This window comes from Perognathus longimembris, chromosome 14 (assembly GCF_023159225.1).
Source record: "Perognathus longimembris pacificus isolate PPM17 chromosome 14, ASM2315922v1, whole genome shotgun sequence".
Classification (NCBI taxonomy): domain Eukaryota; kingdom Metazoa; phylum Chordata; class Mammalia; order Rodentia; family Heteromyidae; genus Perognathus; species Perognathus longimembris.
In genome coordinates this window covers 9,672,450-9,691,980 of record NC_063174.1, presented here as the reverse complement: position 1 = coordinate 9,691,980, position 19,531 = coordinate 9,672,450, and the positions used below count along the sequence as shown (strand labels likewise).

At 38.3% G+C, this 19,531-nt stretch overlaps 1 protein-coding gene across 3 annotated transcripts in view; it reads right to left on the bottom strand.

The window, feature by feature from the left end:
- LOC125363341 (signal recognition particle 54 kDa protein) overlaps positions 1 to 19,531 on the bottom strand; it is a 71,372-nt gene that overhangs the window by 33,705 nt on the left and 18,136 nt on the right. For all 3 annotated transcript variants that reach the window (XM_048362504.1, XM_048362500.1, XM_048362499.1), the window contains 11 exons: positions 19,199 to 19,290; positions 18,223 to 18,307; positions 14,664 to 14,768; positions 12,814 to 12,880; positions 12,672 to 12,729; positions 9,760 to 9,910; positions 8,516 to 8,664; positions 7,324 to 7,424; positions 6,694 to 6,780; positions 2,691 to 2,764; positions 2,290 to 2,398 (listed from right to left, as the gene is read on the bottom strand). In XM_048362504.1, the coding sequence (XP_048218461.1) occupies positions 2,290 to 2,398; positions 2,691 to 2,764; positions 6,694 to 6,780; positions 7,324 to 7,424; positions 8,516 to 8,664; positions 9,760 to 9,910; positions 12,672 to 12,729; positions 12,814 to 12,880; positions 14,664 to 14,768; positions 18,223 to 18,307; positions 19,199 to 19,290 (1,078 nt within the window). The remainder of the gene's footprint in view (positions 1 to 2,289; positions 2,399 to 2,690; positions 2,765 to 6,693; positions 6,781 to 7,323; positions 7,425 to 8,515; positions 8,665 to 9,759; positions 9,911 to 12,671; positions 12,730 to 12,813; positions 12,881 to 14,663; positions 14,769 to 18,222; positions 18,308 to 19,198; positions 19,291 to 19,531) is intronic.

Below are 19,531 nucleotides of genomic sequence, written 5' to 3'. Positions count from 1 at the left end.
AGCTCAGAGACAGCACCAGGCCCTGAGTTCAAGTCCCAGGAACAGCACATACAAAAAGCAAAATAGAATTTATACTGAAGCAAAAATTTAAAACTTTTAAAGACAATGAAGACAGGAGATAAAATGGAAACCAAGAAAAAAAAAGTGATTAACAATGTTGTGCATCCAGTGCTTTAAAGGTCTAGAAAAAAAAGTGAAGCTGTGGTTCAAGTAGTAGGCACCAGTCTTGAGTGAAAAGCTATGGGAAAGTGTCCTGGCCCTGAGGTTAAGCCCTAGGATCAGCATAAAAATAAAAACATAATGTTTTGGAATAAATTTTGGTATACTTGCTGTGTGGAACTAGAAAGCTAAAATTAATAAGGAAAAAACATTAGGGTAATGGGATTAGAAATACTAATGGAGCTGGGTAGCACTTTTGGCTCACACTTGTTTTGTTTTGGCCAGTCCTGGGGCTTGAACTCAGTGTCTGAGCACTGTCTCTGGCTTCTTTTTGCTCAAGGCTAGCACTCTACCACTTGAGCCCACAGTGCCACGTCTGACTTTTTTCTATATATGTGGTGCTGAGGAATTGAACCCAGGGCTTCATGTATGCAAGGCAAGCACTCTACCACTAGGTTATAGTCCCAGCCCTCACACTTGTAATACTAGCTACTCAGGAAGCTGAGATCTAGAGGACTGAGTTTCAAAGCCAAAGAGGAGAGAAAGGTCAAGACTTCATCTCCAACTAACCAGCAAAATATGTAGAGTGCCAACAAAGAAAACAAATTAAGGGGCTGGGGATATGGCCTAGTGGCAAGAGTACTTGCCTCGTATACATGAGGCCCTGGGTTCGATTCCCCAGCACCACATATACAGAAAATGGCCAGAAGTGGCGCTGTGGCTCAAGTGGCAGAGTGCTAGCTCAAGTGGCAGAGTGCTAGCCTTGAGCAAGAAGAAGCCAGGGACAGTGCTCAGGCCCTGAGTCCAAGCCCCAGGACTGGCCAAAAAAAAAAACAAAAAAAAAAAACAAATGAAGGGAAAGCTTGAGGTTTGAGGTGAAAGAAAGAAAGAGAAAGATAAAAGAAAGAAAGAAAGAAAGAGCTGGGGATTTAGCTCAGCGGCTCAGCTCTGGAAAAAAAAACTATAAAAAAAAAGAAAGAAAGAGAAAGGGAAAGGGAGAAAGACAAAGAGGAAGGGAGGAAGAAAGGAAGGAAAGGAGGAAAAGAAATGCTAATGAGCTGAAGACCAGATGAAAGACAGTAGAAATCTTTCATCATAACAGAGGTAGCGATCATGTAAACTGACAAAGACAGAGCAGTCTACTTCTTAAGAAGGCTGTAACCTTGAATGTTTCAGATTAAAGGAAATTTGTAAATATTGATTCAACTATCTTTTCGTTTGTCTTTTTTATTTTTTGGTACTGGGGATTGAACCCAGGACGTTGCACTTGCTAGGTAAATGCTTTGCCACTGAGCTACATCCCAGCCCTTCAACTATCTTTTTTTTGGGGCCGGTCCTGGGGCTTGGACTCAGGGCCTGAGCACTGTCCCTGGCTTCTTTTTGCTCAAGGCTAGCACTCTGCCACTTGAGCCACAGCGCCACTTCTGGCCGTTTTCTGAATATGTGGTGCTGGGGAATCGAACCCAGGGCCTCATGTATACGAACGAGGCAAGCTCTCTTGCCACTAGGCCATATCCCCAGCCCCCACCTTCAATTATCTTTTCAAAAATTCACAATGTATGTTGGCATACTAAAACATTTTAAGTTAAATAAGCATTTAATTTTAGTGGGGGTTTTTTTGTTTGTTTTTTTTCCAGTCCTGGGGTTTGGGCTCAGGGCCTGAGCACTGTCCCTGGCTTCTTTTTGCTCAAGGCTAGCACTCTATGTCTTGAGCCACAGCACCACTTCTGGCTTTTTCTGTTTATATGGTGCTGAGGAATTGAACCCAGGGGCTTCATGCATGCTAGGCAAGCACTCTACTGCTAAGCCACATTCCTAGCCCAGCATTTAACTTTTTAATAAACCTGCTATCCTTTCAAATTTGACTATAGATACTCACCTTAATTTCTATCAGTAATCATGAAGAACTAGGATTTTTTAATTTTCTAGACTTCATGTGGAGTCGCACTGTACATTTTTTTCCTCAGTGGTGAAGTCAAATCAATAATCATAACAGAGCTTTTGAGTCATTCTAAATGTACCTAAAAATAATCTAAATTTCCCGCACCTTGTCATCAAGAAAACTGTGAAACTGTCAACTTTCTTATAGTCACAAAGCTTTACTCTGTGTCAAGTAATCTACCATCTTACCTTGGTCATTCATGCTATCCATTATAGTCATCAATTTCTTTAGCCTTGCCATTGACTCCTGCTCATTTCCTTTGCTCATAAAGTCTGTTCCAAAACCAGGTATCATGCCCTAAAACATATTTAAACATAAATTCATTAACAATTGTTCAGAATGTCTACATTTAAATATTGGCTTAAGTGTTTACACTAAGTATTAGAAGATCTACTTTTACCCAAATTATTAAAGCAAGTATCTCTTCTTAGAAAGTTTAACAAAAATACAAAAGCACATTATGAAAAATCATGTATACATTATGAAAATGTCGCAGTGAAATTATGGTTATAAGTATATGCATTAGTGAAAAACATTTTCCAAAAAAGACCTATAATAAAATGTTAGCAAAATTTGAGGAAAAACTAACCAAGATCTGACTGAAGGGGCCCATTTTCATGATATTTTGAAATTGTTCATACATGTCTCGCAACGTAAACTGACCTGAAATACAATATAAATAATTCAGATACATTAGAAACTGTATATTTCCACTCAATAAAACTAGCTTTTTCCTTAAAAATGTATTCATCTTAAATAACACTTATTTTAAAAAATCCAACCAACAAATATTCATTGGGCAGTCACTATGCACAAGATGCCAATATGAATGCTATGAAAAATAATAGGTACATGGACAGATTGTAACATAGAGAAGTAGACATATCAAATATATATTTGAAAACAAGGCACAAAAACTATATCTACTAGGAAAAGAAAATTTAAGACTGGGCTGGGAATATGGCCTAGTGAGAGAGTGATTGCCTCGCATACATGAAGCCCACATACATAGAAAAAGCCAGAAGTGGTGCTGTGGCTTAAGAGCTACAGTGCTAGCCTTAAGTAAAAAAAAGCCGGGGACAGTGCCAAGGCCCTGAGTCCCAAATCCCAGGACTGGCCAAAAACAACAAAAAAAGGACTTGACGATACCAAAGCTAAAGAGGATGTGAAACATGTGCAACTCCCATACACTGATGTGAAAACGTATGCTAGAAAAGTATTTACAATGTTGTTTGAAGTATCTTAAATGGCTTATCTGTACCTGATCAGGAAAATGGATAGACTATGAACTCAGGATTAAGAAAGAATAAATCAGACATACAGATTTTCTAGATGATTATTAAAAATATTATGCTAAGGGGCTGGGAATATGGCCTAGTGGTTGCCTTGCATACATGAAGCCCAGGGTTCGATTCCTCAGCACCACATATTTAGAAAAAGCCAGAAGTGGTGCTGTGGCTCAAGTGGCAGAGTGCTAGCCTTGAGCAAAAAGAAGCCAGGGACAGTGCTCAGGCCCTGAGTCCAAGCAATTATGCTGACAGTCATGGTGCTACATGCTTGTAATCCCCACACACAGGAGACTAAGGCAGGAGAATCACAAGTTCCAACTCAGTCTAGGATACACAGTGAGTTCCAGGTCAGCTTGAGCTACAAAGGAAAACCCCATCCCAAACAAAACCACAGGCTTGTGGCTCATCTTGGCCTTTATAAAGAAGTGATCACTGAATATATGACAATATGGAAAAACCACTGTCATAGAAATCAGTGAAAAGTTTGAAAACAGGAGATAACACTGTCAAATATTAAGAACTATGGAATATAAGATTACTACATTTGGAAATTAGATGTAGCTTGGTGACCTCAAAAAGGAGAATATTAAGAATAGCGTAAAAATGCAAACAAGACAAGCACCAGTGGCTCATGCATATATAGTCCTAGCTACTCAGGAGGCTGAGATCTGAGGATAATGATTTGAAGCATGCCTAGGCAGGGAAGTCAATTAACTACGGAAAGCAGTAGAGTGCTATCCTTGGGCAAGAAAACTAAGGAACAGTGCCCAGGTTCAGAGTTCAAGCCCCAGGACCTGCACACACACTCTCTTTCTCTGGACAATAGGAAGTCACTGAGAATTTTAAGAAAGACAATAATGGAAGCCAGTGTGATGGCTCATGCACTGTTCGAAGCCATCGGGTATAAAAGTCCTTGTGAGACTTTTATCTCCATTTAACCACTCAAAAGCCAGAAATGGCACTGTGACTCAAATGGTAGAGCACTAGCCATGAGCACAAAGAGGCTCAGGGACACCACATCTGGGCTCTGAGTTCAAGCCCCACAGCCAACAACAGGTACAAAAAAAGACAGTAATGGAATGAGATTTACCTTTCTGAAAGAGGTATTGTAGGACACACTTGTCTCAGCACTTTAGAGACAGAGACAAGGGAGATCCTAAGTTCAAAGCTGGCCTGAAGTATAAAGGGAGACCCTATTTCAAAAACAAAATAAAACTGGGCTGGGGATATGGCCTAGTGGCAAGAGTGCTTGCCTTGTATACATGAGGCCCTGGGTTCAATTCCCCAGCACCACATATACAGAAAAAACGGCCAGAAGTGGCTCTGTGGCTCAAGTGGCAGAGTGCTAGCTTTGAGCAAAAAGAAGCCAGGGACAGTGCTCAGGCCCTGAGTCCAAGGCCCAGGACTGGCCAAAAAACAAACAAACAAACAAAAAACAAACCAATAACAAAAAAATAAAATAAAACTATTACAAGTCAAATGGAAGAAGTCCAAGAATCTTTTAGTAAATTGAGGTTATATTTTAGAAGATATACAATAAGATAGCTAGGTAAGAGATAAAATTAGCAGTTTCAGGGCAAGGGAAAAGAAAAGGATAGTTAGAATCACTAGGAATATTTGATGAGAAAAATAAGAAAGAATAAGAATCAGTAACAGGGCTGGCAATGTAGTTCAATGGTATTTGCCTAGCATGCATAAAACATAGGTTTAATTCTCAGCATCACAGAAACAAAACAAACCAACAGTCACAATACCTAAGTTTCTGACTCTGGCTGCAAGACAAATGATGTTAACATTCATTCATGATGATGGTAGTGTAGAATACTGGGATGGGAAGATAAAGATATGCAGAATCTGAGGTGCCTATTGAGCACCTCAGATAGTAAACATGCAAATAGACGAGGCTGAAACTCTACAGAAAGAAGATGGTCTAGAAAGATTCTTAGAAAGATTTGACTCCATGACTAGTTGGCCAAGAAAGAGCAGAGAGGAAAAACAGTATACAGAACACAAATTAGGGGGAAATATCATTTTAAAGATTAATAACACGTAGAAAGCTTATAATGCAGTTGGCATTTCATGTACATCAGCTAATATAAACTTTACAACCATATGAGGTAATTTTTGTAGCTAAAAGATAAATCCAAGTTACAAATTTAAGTTATGTCATATTTCAGAACATAAATACAGGTTTAAGATATATTTCAGTAAAGGCTTGGTTGTCCATGGAAAGTGAAGAAAGAGTATATGTATGTATTTAATCTCATCATCCTTTGAAATTTTTACACACACACACACACACACACACTTTTATTTGTGTGTGTGCTGGTCCCAGGCCTTTAACTCAGGGCCTGAGCACTGCCCCTTACTTAGCTTCTTTTTGCTCAAGGCTAGTGCTCTACCATTTGAGCCAGATTTCCACTTCTGGCTTTTTTAAGGTAATTTATTGGAGCTAAGAGTCTCATAGACTTTCCTTCCCAGACTGGTTTCGAACCTCAATCCTCAGATCTTGGCCTCCTGAGTAGCTAGGACTACAGGTGTGAGGTTTCAGTGCCCAGATTCTTTTAATAAATTTTATGAAACACATAATTTAGAAGAAAACACCCATATTAGCAGACGGTATTCCAACATACATTTCACCCAGTTTTTTTTTTTTTTTGGCCAGTCCTCGGCCGTGAACTCAGGGCCTGAGCACTGTCCCTGGCTTCCTTTTTGCTCAAGGCTAGCACTCTGTCACTTGAGCCACAGCGCCACTTCTGGCCGTTTTCTGTATATGTGGTGCTGGGGAATTGAACCCAGGGCCTCATGCATTTGAGGCAAGCACTCTTGCCACTAGGCCATATCCCCAGCCCCTTCACCCAGTTTTTTATTCAAGAAACCCAGTAAAATGCCCAATTTTAACTTTAAGTAATTTGATTACAAGAAAATATACTGTAATTCTGTATATACATTGTAAAATCTGTAACTGCTTACATCCACTACAAGTGAAATAATTTGTATATATATCATCTAAAACAGAAAATATTTGAAGATCTAATGTTAATAAAATAAATATTATCTTCTCAAATGAATTAATAGCAGTTTTTTTAAAAATCAAAAGCTATGTATGGTGGTTCACACCTGTGATGCCACTACTTTGAAAGCAGGAGGAGGAGAACTGAGAATTCAAGACCAGCATGGGCTACACAAAGCCTATTACAACAAAAACAAGAGCTGGGGATATACATCAGTGATTTCCAGCATTGCAAAAAAGAAATCAAAGGAATATATAGGAAATCAAATGCTTTTTTGCCATTAATATACCATGTTTCAATTTCTCTATAAGTGCTTCATTATCATCCAACTTCAACTCGTTGACTTTATCTATCAGTCCTTCAATGTCACCCATACCTGTAAGACCCAAAAAAGAAAAATTAGTAATATGCTCAGCTTTACATCACACAAAATATATTCACAAACAACACTCTTGCAAAATAGGTAGGTTAGGTATTACTAGATTTCACAAGTTTATACAAGCTGAGCAAATGCTCTACTACTTTCAGACAACTGAAGTAAGGGGTTAAATTGCAGCAAAGAAGAGACAAAGCAGGCTCTTGAGCTCAGAGTTTTGTCTCCAAAGTCCATGCTTGCTCTCTAACTATTATCACCTTGAGATTATCAAGGTTTTTTATTGCAGTTATAATTGGTATTACTTTAACTGCATATTTCTGTACTGCACCTTAAAACTTTCCCAATGACTTTACATATAATATTCTCATTTTACCATTAGAAAACAGATAACTCACTCCTAATTGAGAGGTAAAGGAGATAGTCACAGAAGGAAATTATTTTCTTAAACTATTCATTATGAGAACAATATTAAAATCCTACTCTATTTCATAGAGTCATACTACTTCTCAAGAGATTTTTCTCTATCTCCATCTCAGTACATACCAAGAAGTTTGCTGATGAAAGGCTGTGTTTTAAAAGGTTCAAAGTCATCTATATGTTCCCCTGTACCAATGAAAATAATTGGACTTTTTGTGGCAGCAACTCTACATAGAAAAAGAAAAAATAAAACAACATCAAAAAAGAAAAATATCCAGCAGATTTTCAAAGCTAAACAAAGTGATAAAACTCAAGGTTGTTTTTACTAATTAAAACAGAATTTTATCAGACAAGCTACAAAATTCTATTTCTATTTAAACTTCTTTTATATGCCATATTATTAGGTCTATTAGTGAAATATAGTTTAAAAGAAGAGAAAGAGAGACATGTGCAAGTGTCTCATGCCTGTAACACTAGCTACTCAGGAGGCTAAGATCTGAGGATGGCAGTTCAAAGCCCGCCCAAGTAGGAAAAGTCCGTGAAACTCTTATCTACAATTAATCTTACAAAGCCAGAGTAGACTGGATTCAAGGAGTAGAGCACCAATCTTTAACAAGAAAGTACCCGGCACGGGACAGTGGCTCAATGGATAACACATCTGACTACGGATCAGAAGAAAGTACCATACCCAGGGACAGTACTCAAGGACAGTCTCTGAGTTCAAGCCCCAAGACCCGCACAAAAAAAAAAAAAAAAAAGAGGAATAAAAAACTGGGCACTACTGTCTCATGCCTGTAATCCTACCTACTAAGGAGGCTGAGATCTGAGGATCATGCCTGGACAGGGAAGTCTATGAGACTCTTACCTCCACTAAACTACCAAAAAAAAAAACAAAAACAAAAACAAACCAAAACAAAACTGGAAGTGGAGCTGTGGCTCAAGTGGTAGAGTACTAATCTTTTTTTTTTTTTTTTCCCCCAGTCCTGGGCCTTGAACTCAGGCCAGAACTCAGGGCCAGAGCTTCTTTTTGCTCAAGGCTAGCCACTTGAGCCACAGCACCACTTCTGGCCATTTCCTATATAAGTCGTACATGAGGAATTGAACCAAGGGCTTCATGTATAAAAGGCAAGCACTCTTGCCACTAGACCATATTCCCAGCCCAGAGTACTAGTCTTTAGAAAAAGACCAAGGATAGTGACTAGGCCCTGAGTTCAAGCTCCCGTCCCAGCACAAAATCAAACAAATAAACAAAAACCTTATAAATATTCACACATCATAGAACCCCAAGATATAGGACAATGGCATCAACAATACTTACGCACTGAGTGCACCACCTCCTTTTGCATGACCATCAAGCTTAGTCACTATTACTGAGGCAACATCAACTTTATCTTTAAATGCCTTAGCCTGGGCTTCACAAGCCTGTCCAATGGAAGCATCCATCACATAAACGATATTATCAGGTTGCTAGAAAATTTAAACAGAAAAGACACATGTTTTTATTGACTGTTCATCATTAGATGCTATAAAATACTTACTACATAAATATTCAATCAATCAACAGTTGTTGAGGGAGTACTATAATTCAGGCAGTATTTAGTTCCTGAGACAGAGGTAAATAAGACAATCTTCATTGTCCTGGCACATAGAAGATAAGATATGGGAGGAATCTTGGAAGTGGTGCTGTGGCTCAAGTGGTAGAGCGCTAGCCTTGAGCTGAAGAGCTCAGGGATAGCGCCCAGGTCCAGAGTTCAAGTCCCATGACTGACAAATAAATAAAAATATTGGTGGTATTTCTAGACTGGTGAGTTGTGGAAAGCCTCTTTGGAAGAACTGTATTAGCTGAGGCCGAAAGAAAGAAAAAAAACTAAAAAATAGCAAAAGCAAATCAGAAAATAAAAATATGAAAGACTACATACTGAAACCAAAATAAATAAAATAGACTAAGACAATATTTCTTAGATCAGTATACCTTGGTCAAAATAATGGTACAACTACAAAGGAACTTATTAGTAGTAACTACTAGCCAAAGAATCACTGTCAACATCCTAATGGCACAATGTAAGTTCTAATAAATGCTACAAATTATCTATAAACTGTTTTTTTCTCACGTATTCCCCATGTTATTCTCATCACAATACTAACATTATCATACTGAAAACTAAATACTTTTAAATGCTTCAGTCTGAAAAACTTTCAAAATTCACCTCAAGTAATATTTCTAACTAAATTTAAATAGCATAGAAAAAAATTCAACAGATATTAAAATTTTTTTTTTTTGTCTAAGATAGATACATGAACTGTGTATTGGACGCTTTTTGCTCATTGGCTGGCACTTTATCTTAGTATGCCTCCAACCTCAAAAATTAATTCTCAATTTTTTTTACACTAGACAATAAAAATGATGAGATCAAGTCCTTATCACACAGATACAGAGGTCCAAAAAGAAATGTTACCTTGAATTTGTCTTACAAGCAAGTAATGTTAAAGTCACCATAAACTCAATCAGGTTTTATAATTCAATCAAGTTTTAAAAATGTTGTTTTATGGAAAGTGACTTACTATAGCATTAGCAACTTGAAGCATTTCTTCAAACAAAGAATCTTCTTGTTTGTGGCGACCACTTGTATCAACAATAATAATTTCAAAATTTTCATTTTTGAATTTATCCACTCCTTCAGAAGCAATGATAACAGGATCCATTTCTGTGTAGCTAAATTTAACAGGTACAAATGATTTGACAACAGCCAAAATTTCCAAATACTATTGATTTAAAAATTTCTACTCTGAAATAGTAAAAATAATCACATTCATTCATTCATTCATTTAGTGTTGAGGCTTGAACTCAGAGCCGTGTGTGTGTGTGTGTGTGTGTGTGTGCGTGTGTGTGTGCGTGTGTGTGTGTGTGTGTGTGTGTGTGTGTTTGTTTTGGTCCTGAGGCTTGAACTCAGGGCCTCAGTACTGGTTCCAGAGATCTTTGATTCAAAAACAGCACTTTATCACTTGAGCCACAGCTCCACTTGTCTTTTTGTGGTTAATTGAAGGTAAGTATTTTGGACTTTTCGTGCCCAGGCTAGCTTCCAATCAAAATCCTCAGATCTTAGCCTTCTGAGTGGCTAGGATTACAGGCTACAGGCATGAGTCACTGACCTAGGCTTAGAGCCTTGTGCTCTTGTTTGACTTTTTAAACTCAAGGCTGTCCTTTTACCACTTAAACCACACTTCCAATTCTGGCTTTTTTGTGGTTAATTGGATATGAGTCACAAGGACTCTTATCTGACCTGCCCAGGTCAGATAAGAGTTGGCGTTTGGAACCAGGATCCTCAGATCTCAGCCTCTTGAGTTGTTAGGATTATAGGTATGAGCCACCAGCACCAGCCCTACCTATATTCTTTAATGTTAGATGTTAACATAAAATGTTACTTAAATAAGGGCTGGGAATATGACCTAGTGGCAAGAGTGCTTGCCTCCTACACATGAAGCTCTCAGTTCAATTCCCCAGCAACATATATATGGAAAATGGCCAGAAGGGGCGCTGTGGCTCAGGTGACAGAGTGCTAGCCTTGAGCTGGAAGAAGCCAGGGATGGTGCTCAGGCCCTGAGTCCAAGACCCAGGACTGGCCAAAAAAAAAAAAAAGATTTAATATTCTTAGGGTTTTTGGCTTCTTTTTGTCCAGCCACAAAGTAGAAACCCTCTTAAACAAGCCTCTAAAATAAGTCCTTTTAAATTCAATGTAGACTTAATTCTTTAAGCATTCTAATATGTACAGACCACCTAATTAAACAACATTTCAGAATATCCACTTGTTGTAATTTAGAATATAAATCATTAATAAACAAATACAATTTCTAAAAAATTACTACATTTTCTTATTTGATAATGACCATTTTACCAGGCATATGTATGCCAGTGTGCATTTAATGCAATGCTTCAGTTAGGTCTTAAACAACAAAAAGTCAGCCACAGTGATATACACCTCTAATACCAGCACTGAGAAGAAAGAAGCAAGAAGATCACAAGTTTGAGGCTAGCCTGGGTTACATAAGAACACCCTGTCTAAAAACTTAAAAAAACTGTCCAGGAGTAATGGCTCCCATCTATAATGACAATTGTTAAGAAAGTAGAGATCAGAATAATCATGGTTCCAAGCCAGCTGAGGAAAAGCTTAGTGAACTCCATTTCAATCAATAAACTGAGTATAGAGATGTATACTTGTGGTCCAAGGAGGCCTTGGGAGGCCATAGCTAAGAACATCACAGTCTTAGGCTGTCTTCAGGCAATAATGTGAGACCCTAACCTGAAAAATGACTAAAGCAAAAAAGGCTAGGGCTGTGGCTTAAGCAGTAGAGCACCTGCTTAAGAAGCATGAAGCTCTCCATTCAAATCCTAGTGAGACATTTTTTTTAATTAAAAAAAAAAAAAGATAAAGGGCTGGGAATATTGCCTAGTGGTAAAGTACTCGCCTTGTATACATGAAGCCCTGGGTTCGATTCCTCAGCATCACATATATAGAAAAGTGGTGCCGTGGCTCAAGTGGTAGAGTGCTTGAGCAAAAAGAAGCCAGGGATAGTGCTCAGGTCCTGAGTTCAAGCCCCAGGACTGGCAACAAAACAAACAAACAAAAAATGATAATAGAAGCTGGGTAATAGTGGTTCATGTCTATAATCCTAGCTACTCAGGAGGCTGAGATCTGAGGATCTCGGTTGAAAGCAAGCCCGGGCAGGAAAGACCTTGAGACTCTTATCTACAATTATCACCTGAAAACCAGAAGTGGGGTTGTGGTTAAAGTGGTAGAGCACGAGCCTTGAGCTGAAGAGTTCAGCGACAGCACCCAGACCCAGAGTTCAAGCCCCACGACCAATAACAACAAAAAAAGATGATAATAGGAACAAAAAGGCAGACGAAAGTAATAAAGCATATCAAGAAGTATGGTCAGTAGAGGAGAAATTACAAATGAAAATTTCCCCCCTATCCACACCAAACTGGCTCAGCAAGGTCATGTTATACAATAAATAGTAATCTGTTAATTGCATCCCTATTTTGGTCCAGAAAAGACTATATCTACAAAGAATAAATTAAAGTGTAACCAAGCTAGGCTCCAGTGGTTCAGGACAGTAGCTACTCAAGAGGCTGAGATCTGAGGACTGCAGTTCCAAGCCAGCCCGGGCAGGAAAGTCGAAGAGACTCTTATCTACAATTAACCAACCACCAGAAAACCAGAAGTGGTACCGTGGCTCAAAGTGATAGAGGGAGTTGCCTTGCATACAAAAGTGCCCAGGCCTGAGTTCAAGTCCCCTATTTTATGTGTGTATGTGTATGTGTGTGTGTGTGTGTGTGTCCATATACATATACATACCTACATACATACATAGATATATATTATCCAGACTACCTAAAATTAAAAAGATTTGAGGAGGGCAGAGACATGATGAAGCATAAGCATTAGAATATAAAAGAAAAGGCAGTAACCAACCTTCCATAGAATGGAATTCGTGCTTTGGTAGCATTCTGTTTCAGTTGGTCAAAAGCACCTAAGAGATAAAGAATTAATGAATCCTCAAACTTGAAAATGAAAATTACACATAACAAATTTTAAACTGCAACATACCCATTACCTGCTCTGAATGTGTCTGCACATATCAAACAGGTCTTCCAACCTTTCCTCTGGTAAAAGTACGCTAACTGGGAAAGAAAGATTAAAAACATATATATTATATAATATAATAAATCATTATACATGTAATTTCTTCTCTTCATTCTGATTTTACCTAAGAAGTAACACTGCTTATAGTTCACTCAAAAGCAGTATTATTAAAGATATTTGAATAAAGCAAAATTTCCAAAGAGTTTAAATTCTAATTATCATATAACTGAATTTAAAAAATATAAGATGAGGGGCTGGGGATATGGCCTAGTGGCAAGAAAGCTTGCCTTGTATACATGAGGCCCTCAGTCCGATTCCCCAGCACCACATATACAGATAACGGCCAGAAGTGGCGCTGTGGCTCAAGCGGCAGAGTGCTAGCCTTGAGCAAAAAGAAGCCAGGGACAGTGCTCAGGCCCCGAGTCCAAGGACCAGGACTGGCCAAAAAAAAAAAAAAAAAAAAAAAAAAAAAAAAAAAAATATATATATATATATATATAAGATGAGCAAGCAGGACTTACCATTGAAAAATGACAACTTCCACTAATTAGGTTTAAAAAATTAGTAAGACCCTCTAAAAGCAATAAGGCCTCTCACACACAAACTGAAACCTAGTTAAGATTTGTGGGGGAAAAAAAACATATGGTGACAATGTTGAGGCATTCAATTCTGGAAATAGGGTTGACACAAAGCATTAAAATTTAGCCTAAGGAAATGACAAATTAAGACCCATATAATGCACAATGGGGCATTGAAAAAGAAGTCCGTTCCGCTCAAAATCATGTCTTACATTCTGTATTTTATTTTTTTGTTGCAGTATCAGGGTTTGAACTCAGGGCTTCATGCTTTCACACTTCCTAGGATGATGATCTACCATGTGAGCCACACCTCCAGTGGCTTTAAAGTCCTAGGAGGGTCTCGGTCTGGGCCCTGTCCCTGAGAAGGCTAGTACTCTACTACTTGATCCACAACTACACTCTTGGCTCTTTTTTTTTCTTCCTGGTTTAGATGAGTTAAGAGTCTCATGGACATTTCTGCCTTCACTGGGTTTGAGCTATGATCTTCAGATCTCAGCCTCCTGAGCAGCTGGGATTGTAAGCATGAGCTACTGGCACCTGGTTGCTGGTTAGTTTTGAGAGAGGGCCTCATGAACTTTTCTACCCAATCTTTCTACCATCAGCCTTCAGAATAGCTAGGATTATAGGCATGACCCACAGGTACCTAGCTCATATTTATGTTCTTAAAGAACAAGAATGGCTCTTTTGTTAAATTTTTTTAAAGCCAACATTATGATACAGAAGTATAACAGTCTGACAAGACAATCATAAGGCAATTACATTACTTTATAAAAAATATTAAAGCATAATAAATGCATTAAATTATCAAGTATTATTATATACTATAAATACATAACAGCTTTAACATAAAACTTGATTTATAAAAATATATTATGTTCATGACTTCTTTTTCAGTACAAGGAATTGAAGCTAGCATGGTGCATATTAAGCAAGAAAGTTCTATTTCTTGAGCTATAACTTTTTTTTTTGACAGTTGTGGGGATTGAACTCTGGGCTTGGGTGCTATCCCTGAGCTCTTCAGCTCAAGGCTAGTGCTCTACCCTTGAGCCACAACTCCACTTTCAGTTTTCTGGTGGTTAATTGTAGATAAGAGTCTCATGGACTTTCCTGCCTGGGCTGGCTTTGAACTGCGATCCTCAGATCTCAGTCTTCTGAGTAGCTAGAACTATAGGTGTGAGCCACTGGTGCTTGCTTGGCTGGAGCTATACCTTTAACCCTGACTTTTACTTAGAATATATTTTACCTTTGAACATGTGGTTGTTTTACCACTTCCTTGCAATCCAACAAACATAATTACATTCTGTTTTCCTTTCGTGGGTGTCCATGCTTTGACTCCAGGATCTACAAGCTACATTAAAAAATAAAAATATACAGTTACATATGCCAACATTCCAATTCCCTCCCTGAGAACGCTTAAATTATAAAAACAACTAAGAATATTCTCATTTTATAAAGACCACCATAATTGTGTGTGTGTGTGTGTGTGTGTGTGTCTGTACTGGGGCTAGAACTGAGGGCTTAAGCACTGTTCCTTAGCTATTTTTTCACTCAAGGCTGGTGCTCTACCAATTGAACCACATCTCTACTTCTGCCTTTTTTTGGGGGGGGGCATTAAGTGGAAACAAGAGTCTCATGAACTTTCTTGTCTGGACTGGCTTCAAACCATCGTGATGTTCAGATAACACTCAAACATTCCGAGTAGCTAGTTACAAGTAAGCAACTGAAATGCAGCTCTAGCACACTCATACAGAGAGAAATTTAAGAATATAAAATATTGCATTGTAAAGTCATAACTAAACCTTCACTATGAAACCAATTTAGAGACCAATTTTGTTTTTTGTTTTTTCAGAGCTGAGGACCGAACTCGGGGCCTTGCACTCGCCAGGCAGGTGCTCTTCCGCTGAGCTAAATCCCCAGCCCCAAGAGACCAAATTAGGATTTCAATAAAACATAAGATGAACTTTGACCCAAAGGAACAATTAAAATCACCAATGTAGACATAGAAATGTAGCATGTTCCACTAGCAATATTAAAACTAAATATTAAAACTAAAGTGCAGCGGTGGCTCATACCTGTAATCCTAGCTACTAGGGAGGCTGAGATCTGAAGACTGATGTTCAAAGCCAGCCCCGGCAGGAAAGTCTGTGAGACTCATCTCCAATTAATCACAGAAAAAGATAAAAGTGGTGCTGTGGCTCAAGTGGTAAGCGCTAGCCTTGAGCAAAAGGAGCTCAGGGACCATGCCTGCGCCCAGAGTTCAAGCCCTCGGACTGGCAATAAAACAAAGCCACAACGAAGAAAGAGAAGGGGGAGGAGAAAGGAAGTAAAACCAGGTCTATAATCCTAGGTACTTGGGAAGCAGAGATCAGGAGATTTGGATCAGGAGGTCTGAAGCCAGCCAGGGCTCCCCCAAAAGAGTTTCCAGCCCAGTACAGGTTTTTGGTGTAATTCATAGGTAAAGTATATCTCAATTTAGCCTAGTCTCATTAGACATGCTAAATAATCAGATGTGGCTAGTGGCTACACATTGGACAATACTTAGGCTCAACTTAACAAATGTTTATGTGGGGCAAAATCACAAATTATATATAAGACTTTCCAAGTCAAATGTTATATTCTAGGGCTGAGAATATGGCCTAGTGGTAAAGTGCTTGCCTCGTATACATGAAGCTCTGGGTTCGATTCCTCAGCACCAAATATACAGAAAAAGCTGGAAGTGGCGCTGTGGCTCAAGTGGCAGAGTGCTAGCCTTGAGCAAAAAGAAGCCAGGGACAGTGCTCAGGCCCTGAGTTCAAGCCCCTGGATTGGCAACAAAAACAAAACCAAACCAATGTTATATTCCCCAATACCAACCATTTTCTGCTTTACATAATAATTATAAAGGTATAGATAAGCCCTTTGTACAATTACATCATAGTAACAATAATAAATAAAATTATTATAAAGGGAAGGTAAAAAGATAATCAATTTTATAAGAGTCAGTAGCAGCTATGCACCAGTGACTCATGCCTGTAATAGCTACTCAGGAGGCTGAGATCTGAGGACTACAGTTCAAAATCAATCTGGGCAGGAAAGTCTGTGGGACTCTTATCTCTAACTAACCACCAAAAAGTTGGAAGTTAAGCATTATGATTCAAGTAGAAGATCACCAGTCTTGAGTAAAAAGGTCAGGGACAGTGCCCAGGCTCCTAGTTCAAGACCCAGGATTGGGAGACACACACACACACACACACACACACACACACACACACACACACACCCGGAAAAGTTGGGAGACACACACACACACACACACACGGAAAAGTTAGGCTTTAGGGAAGAAATATCAAATTAACAAGAGAGGCATTTGGCAATTTTTAAGTGTGTTATGCTCCATAGTGAAGCACTTGATGCTTGAGAATTAACTACAGATACCAACCAACCCCAACAATATAAATTTCGACTTACCCTGTGCTGACCTCAACATGAAAATAATTTGAGAAGTTCTATACACAATGAATTCTGGAGATCAGACATGGGTCTGTTACTAACTGTCTAGTTTCCTTAGCTGCAAACTGAGAAGTATGTATTAGATGAATTCTTTACTTCTTTTAGGGCTGAATTTAAAAAAAATGATTTTGCTCCCTTAAATGACTAAACTGAAATGGCACATACATCTGCGTTGGCTGGACTTTTCCAAAACACTTATCAGCACTTATTTGTACAATGTAGAAAAAAATCAGAGTAAATCACTAGTAGACATCTATTGCCCTACAAACTTTAACATATCCTTCCTTTTTCTTCTATTCCTATCACTAGACTCATAGTAACTGTGTGTTGGTTCTCGGGCTTGAACTCAGGGTCTAGGTGCTTGCCCTGAGCTTCTGCTGAAGGCTAGCACTAACACTTGAGCCATACACAGCTCCACTTCTGGCTTTTTTTGAGTAGTTTATTGAAGTTAAGAGTCCCATGGACTTTCCTGTCTAGGATGGCTTTGAGCTGCTATCTTCAGATCTTAGCCTTCTGATTAGCTAAGATTATAGGCAAGAGCCACTAGCACCTGGCCCATAGTATTTTTTTTTTTTTTTTTTTTTTGCCAGTCCTGGGCCTTGGACTCAGGGCCTGAGCACTGTCCCTGGCTTCTTTTTGCTCAAGGATAGTACTCTGCCACTTGAGCCACAGCACCACTTCTGGCCATTTTCTGTATATGCGGTGCTGGGGAATTGAACCCAGGGCTTCATGTATTCAAGGCAAGCACTCTTGCCACTAGGCCATATCCCCAGCCCCATAGTAACTTTTAAAGCTCTAAGATTTGCACCATAGTTGCATGTTAGTAGCAGCAATAATAGTTCAAGTGTAAAGCAATAGGCTATATTTACTACCTGAAAAATATTTTGCTAATTCAATATTGCTTATGATCAAAGGGAAGTTTTACATGGTAAATAGTAAAGGAAACAACACTTGTCAGCTGTGACTTTCCTGTGCAAAAAAAAAGGACTATCACTAGTCAATATTTGTATCAAAAGATAAAAAGGTGAGAGGCCCGTCCATCAATCTATCTATAGTGAAGCTTTACTCTTTACAACTTAATCTTGGCATTTTGTGCAAGAACAGCACTGACCTTTCTGTGTGTACTCAGTAAACTCTCTAATAGGCCACTTTATATACTTTAATCCTTCAATTATTACTTTAATACAGATAAATATTCCATAAAATATAAAAACTTGATTTTGAAATAGTATTTGGTTAATAGTGCTAGTGTAGTTTTGTTTGCTGAGTACTATAGAATCATAGCACAATGCACAATGGTAATATGTTTTTACCTTCACAAGTTCTTTAAATACAGCATGCTGAATCATTTTTCTTTTATTAAGACCAGATGCCATCTCTTCAAGATCAATAGCAGATCTATTCATCATGGGAAAAGGAAAAGTCAGTTAAGGTTAATCAGTCTTGTTATGGTCTTCCAGTTAACATGCATATAATTACAGATTCATAAGACTATACAACAAAGAATTGTTCCTTAAACTATTAGTGCAAGAATGCTTAGTTTTTCAAAACTTTCAGTTGAAAATATTAAGCATTAATTTGTCCTTACATGCCTGTAAAGTACTCATTTTATTTTTCTTACAACTTATTTTTCACATCTTTACAAGAGAAAACAGGACTTCTCTAGTGTTAAGTTTAAATGATGACACACTTATTCTCAGGCTAAAAATACAAAAAGAGGGCTATATTGAGTAAGATAGGGGTAGGATTCAAGCAGTTAAATCAGTGACTCTATCCCTCTCAGTGCATGCAGTAACAAAGGCCAGATATATCACTTCCCTCCATTCAAACATGGACAAGAAACCAAAAGGGAAGCAAAAGAGAATACAATTCTCCAACAATAAAATCTGAATGGGGTAAAATCACACCAGTATTCTATTTAAAAGTATGAGCTTATTAAAAGGTTATTAAAAGGTATGGCTCAAGTAGTAGAGTACCAACCATCAGTAAGAAAGCCAAGAGAGTTTGGGTCCCTGAGTTCAAGCCATGGTACCAGCATAAAATACATTTACACTAAAATAATATTACATTTTACTATGGTATATGATCCAAATAAAGTGAAAGCTACACGTAGTTTATTCTTTGAATCATCATATGGAAACAAAGCACACATGCAGTTTTCTAACTTGAGTTCCAGCTGCTCCAGTGCTATATAACAGAAATCTTTCATAATTAAGCAAACCTTACTAATTGGTTTCTCATCCCAATAAATAAACATAGTTGGGCTGGTTTTGTACCCCATTAACTTACTTTACGTTTTCTCGTAGTTGCTTCACTAGTTTAATATTTACATCTGCTTCAAGTAATGCTGTGCATACTTCTTTTAGCATAGCATTTAGTACCTGAAAACAACATAAATTTAGTATGCTTAGTGTTTCATTTCAATCATATAAAAACAATGGCTGGCTGATCACTGTGGCTCATGCTTATAATTCTAGCATTTAGGAGACATTGATATCTGAGTATTGTAGTTCAAAGCCAGCTGGGCAGGAAAAGTCCATGAGACTTATCTCCAATTAGCTTCCACTAGAGACTTATTTCCAATTATCTCCAACCACCTCCAACAAAAAGCCAAAAGTGGAA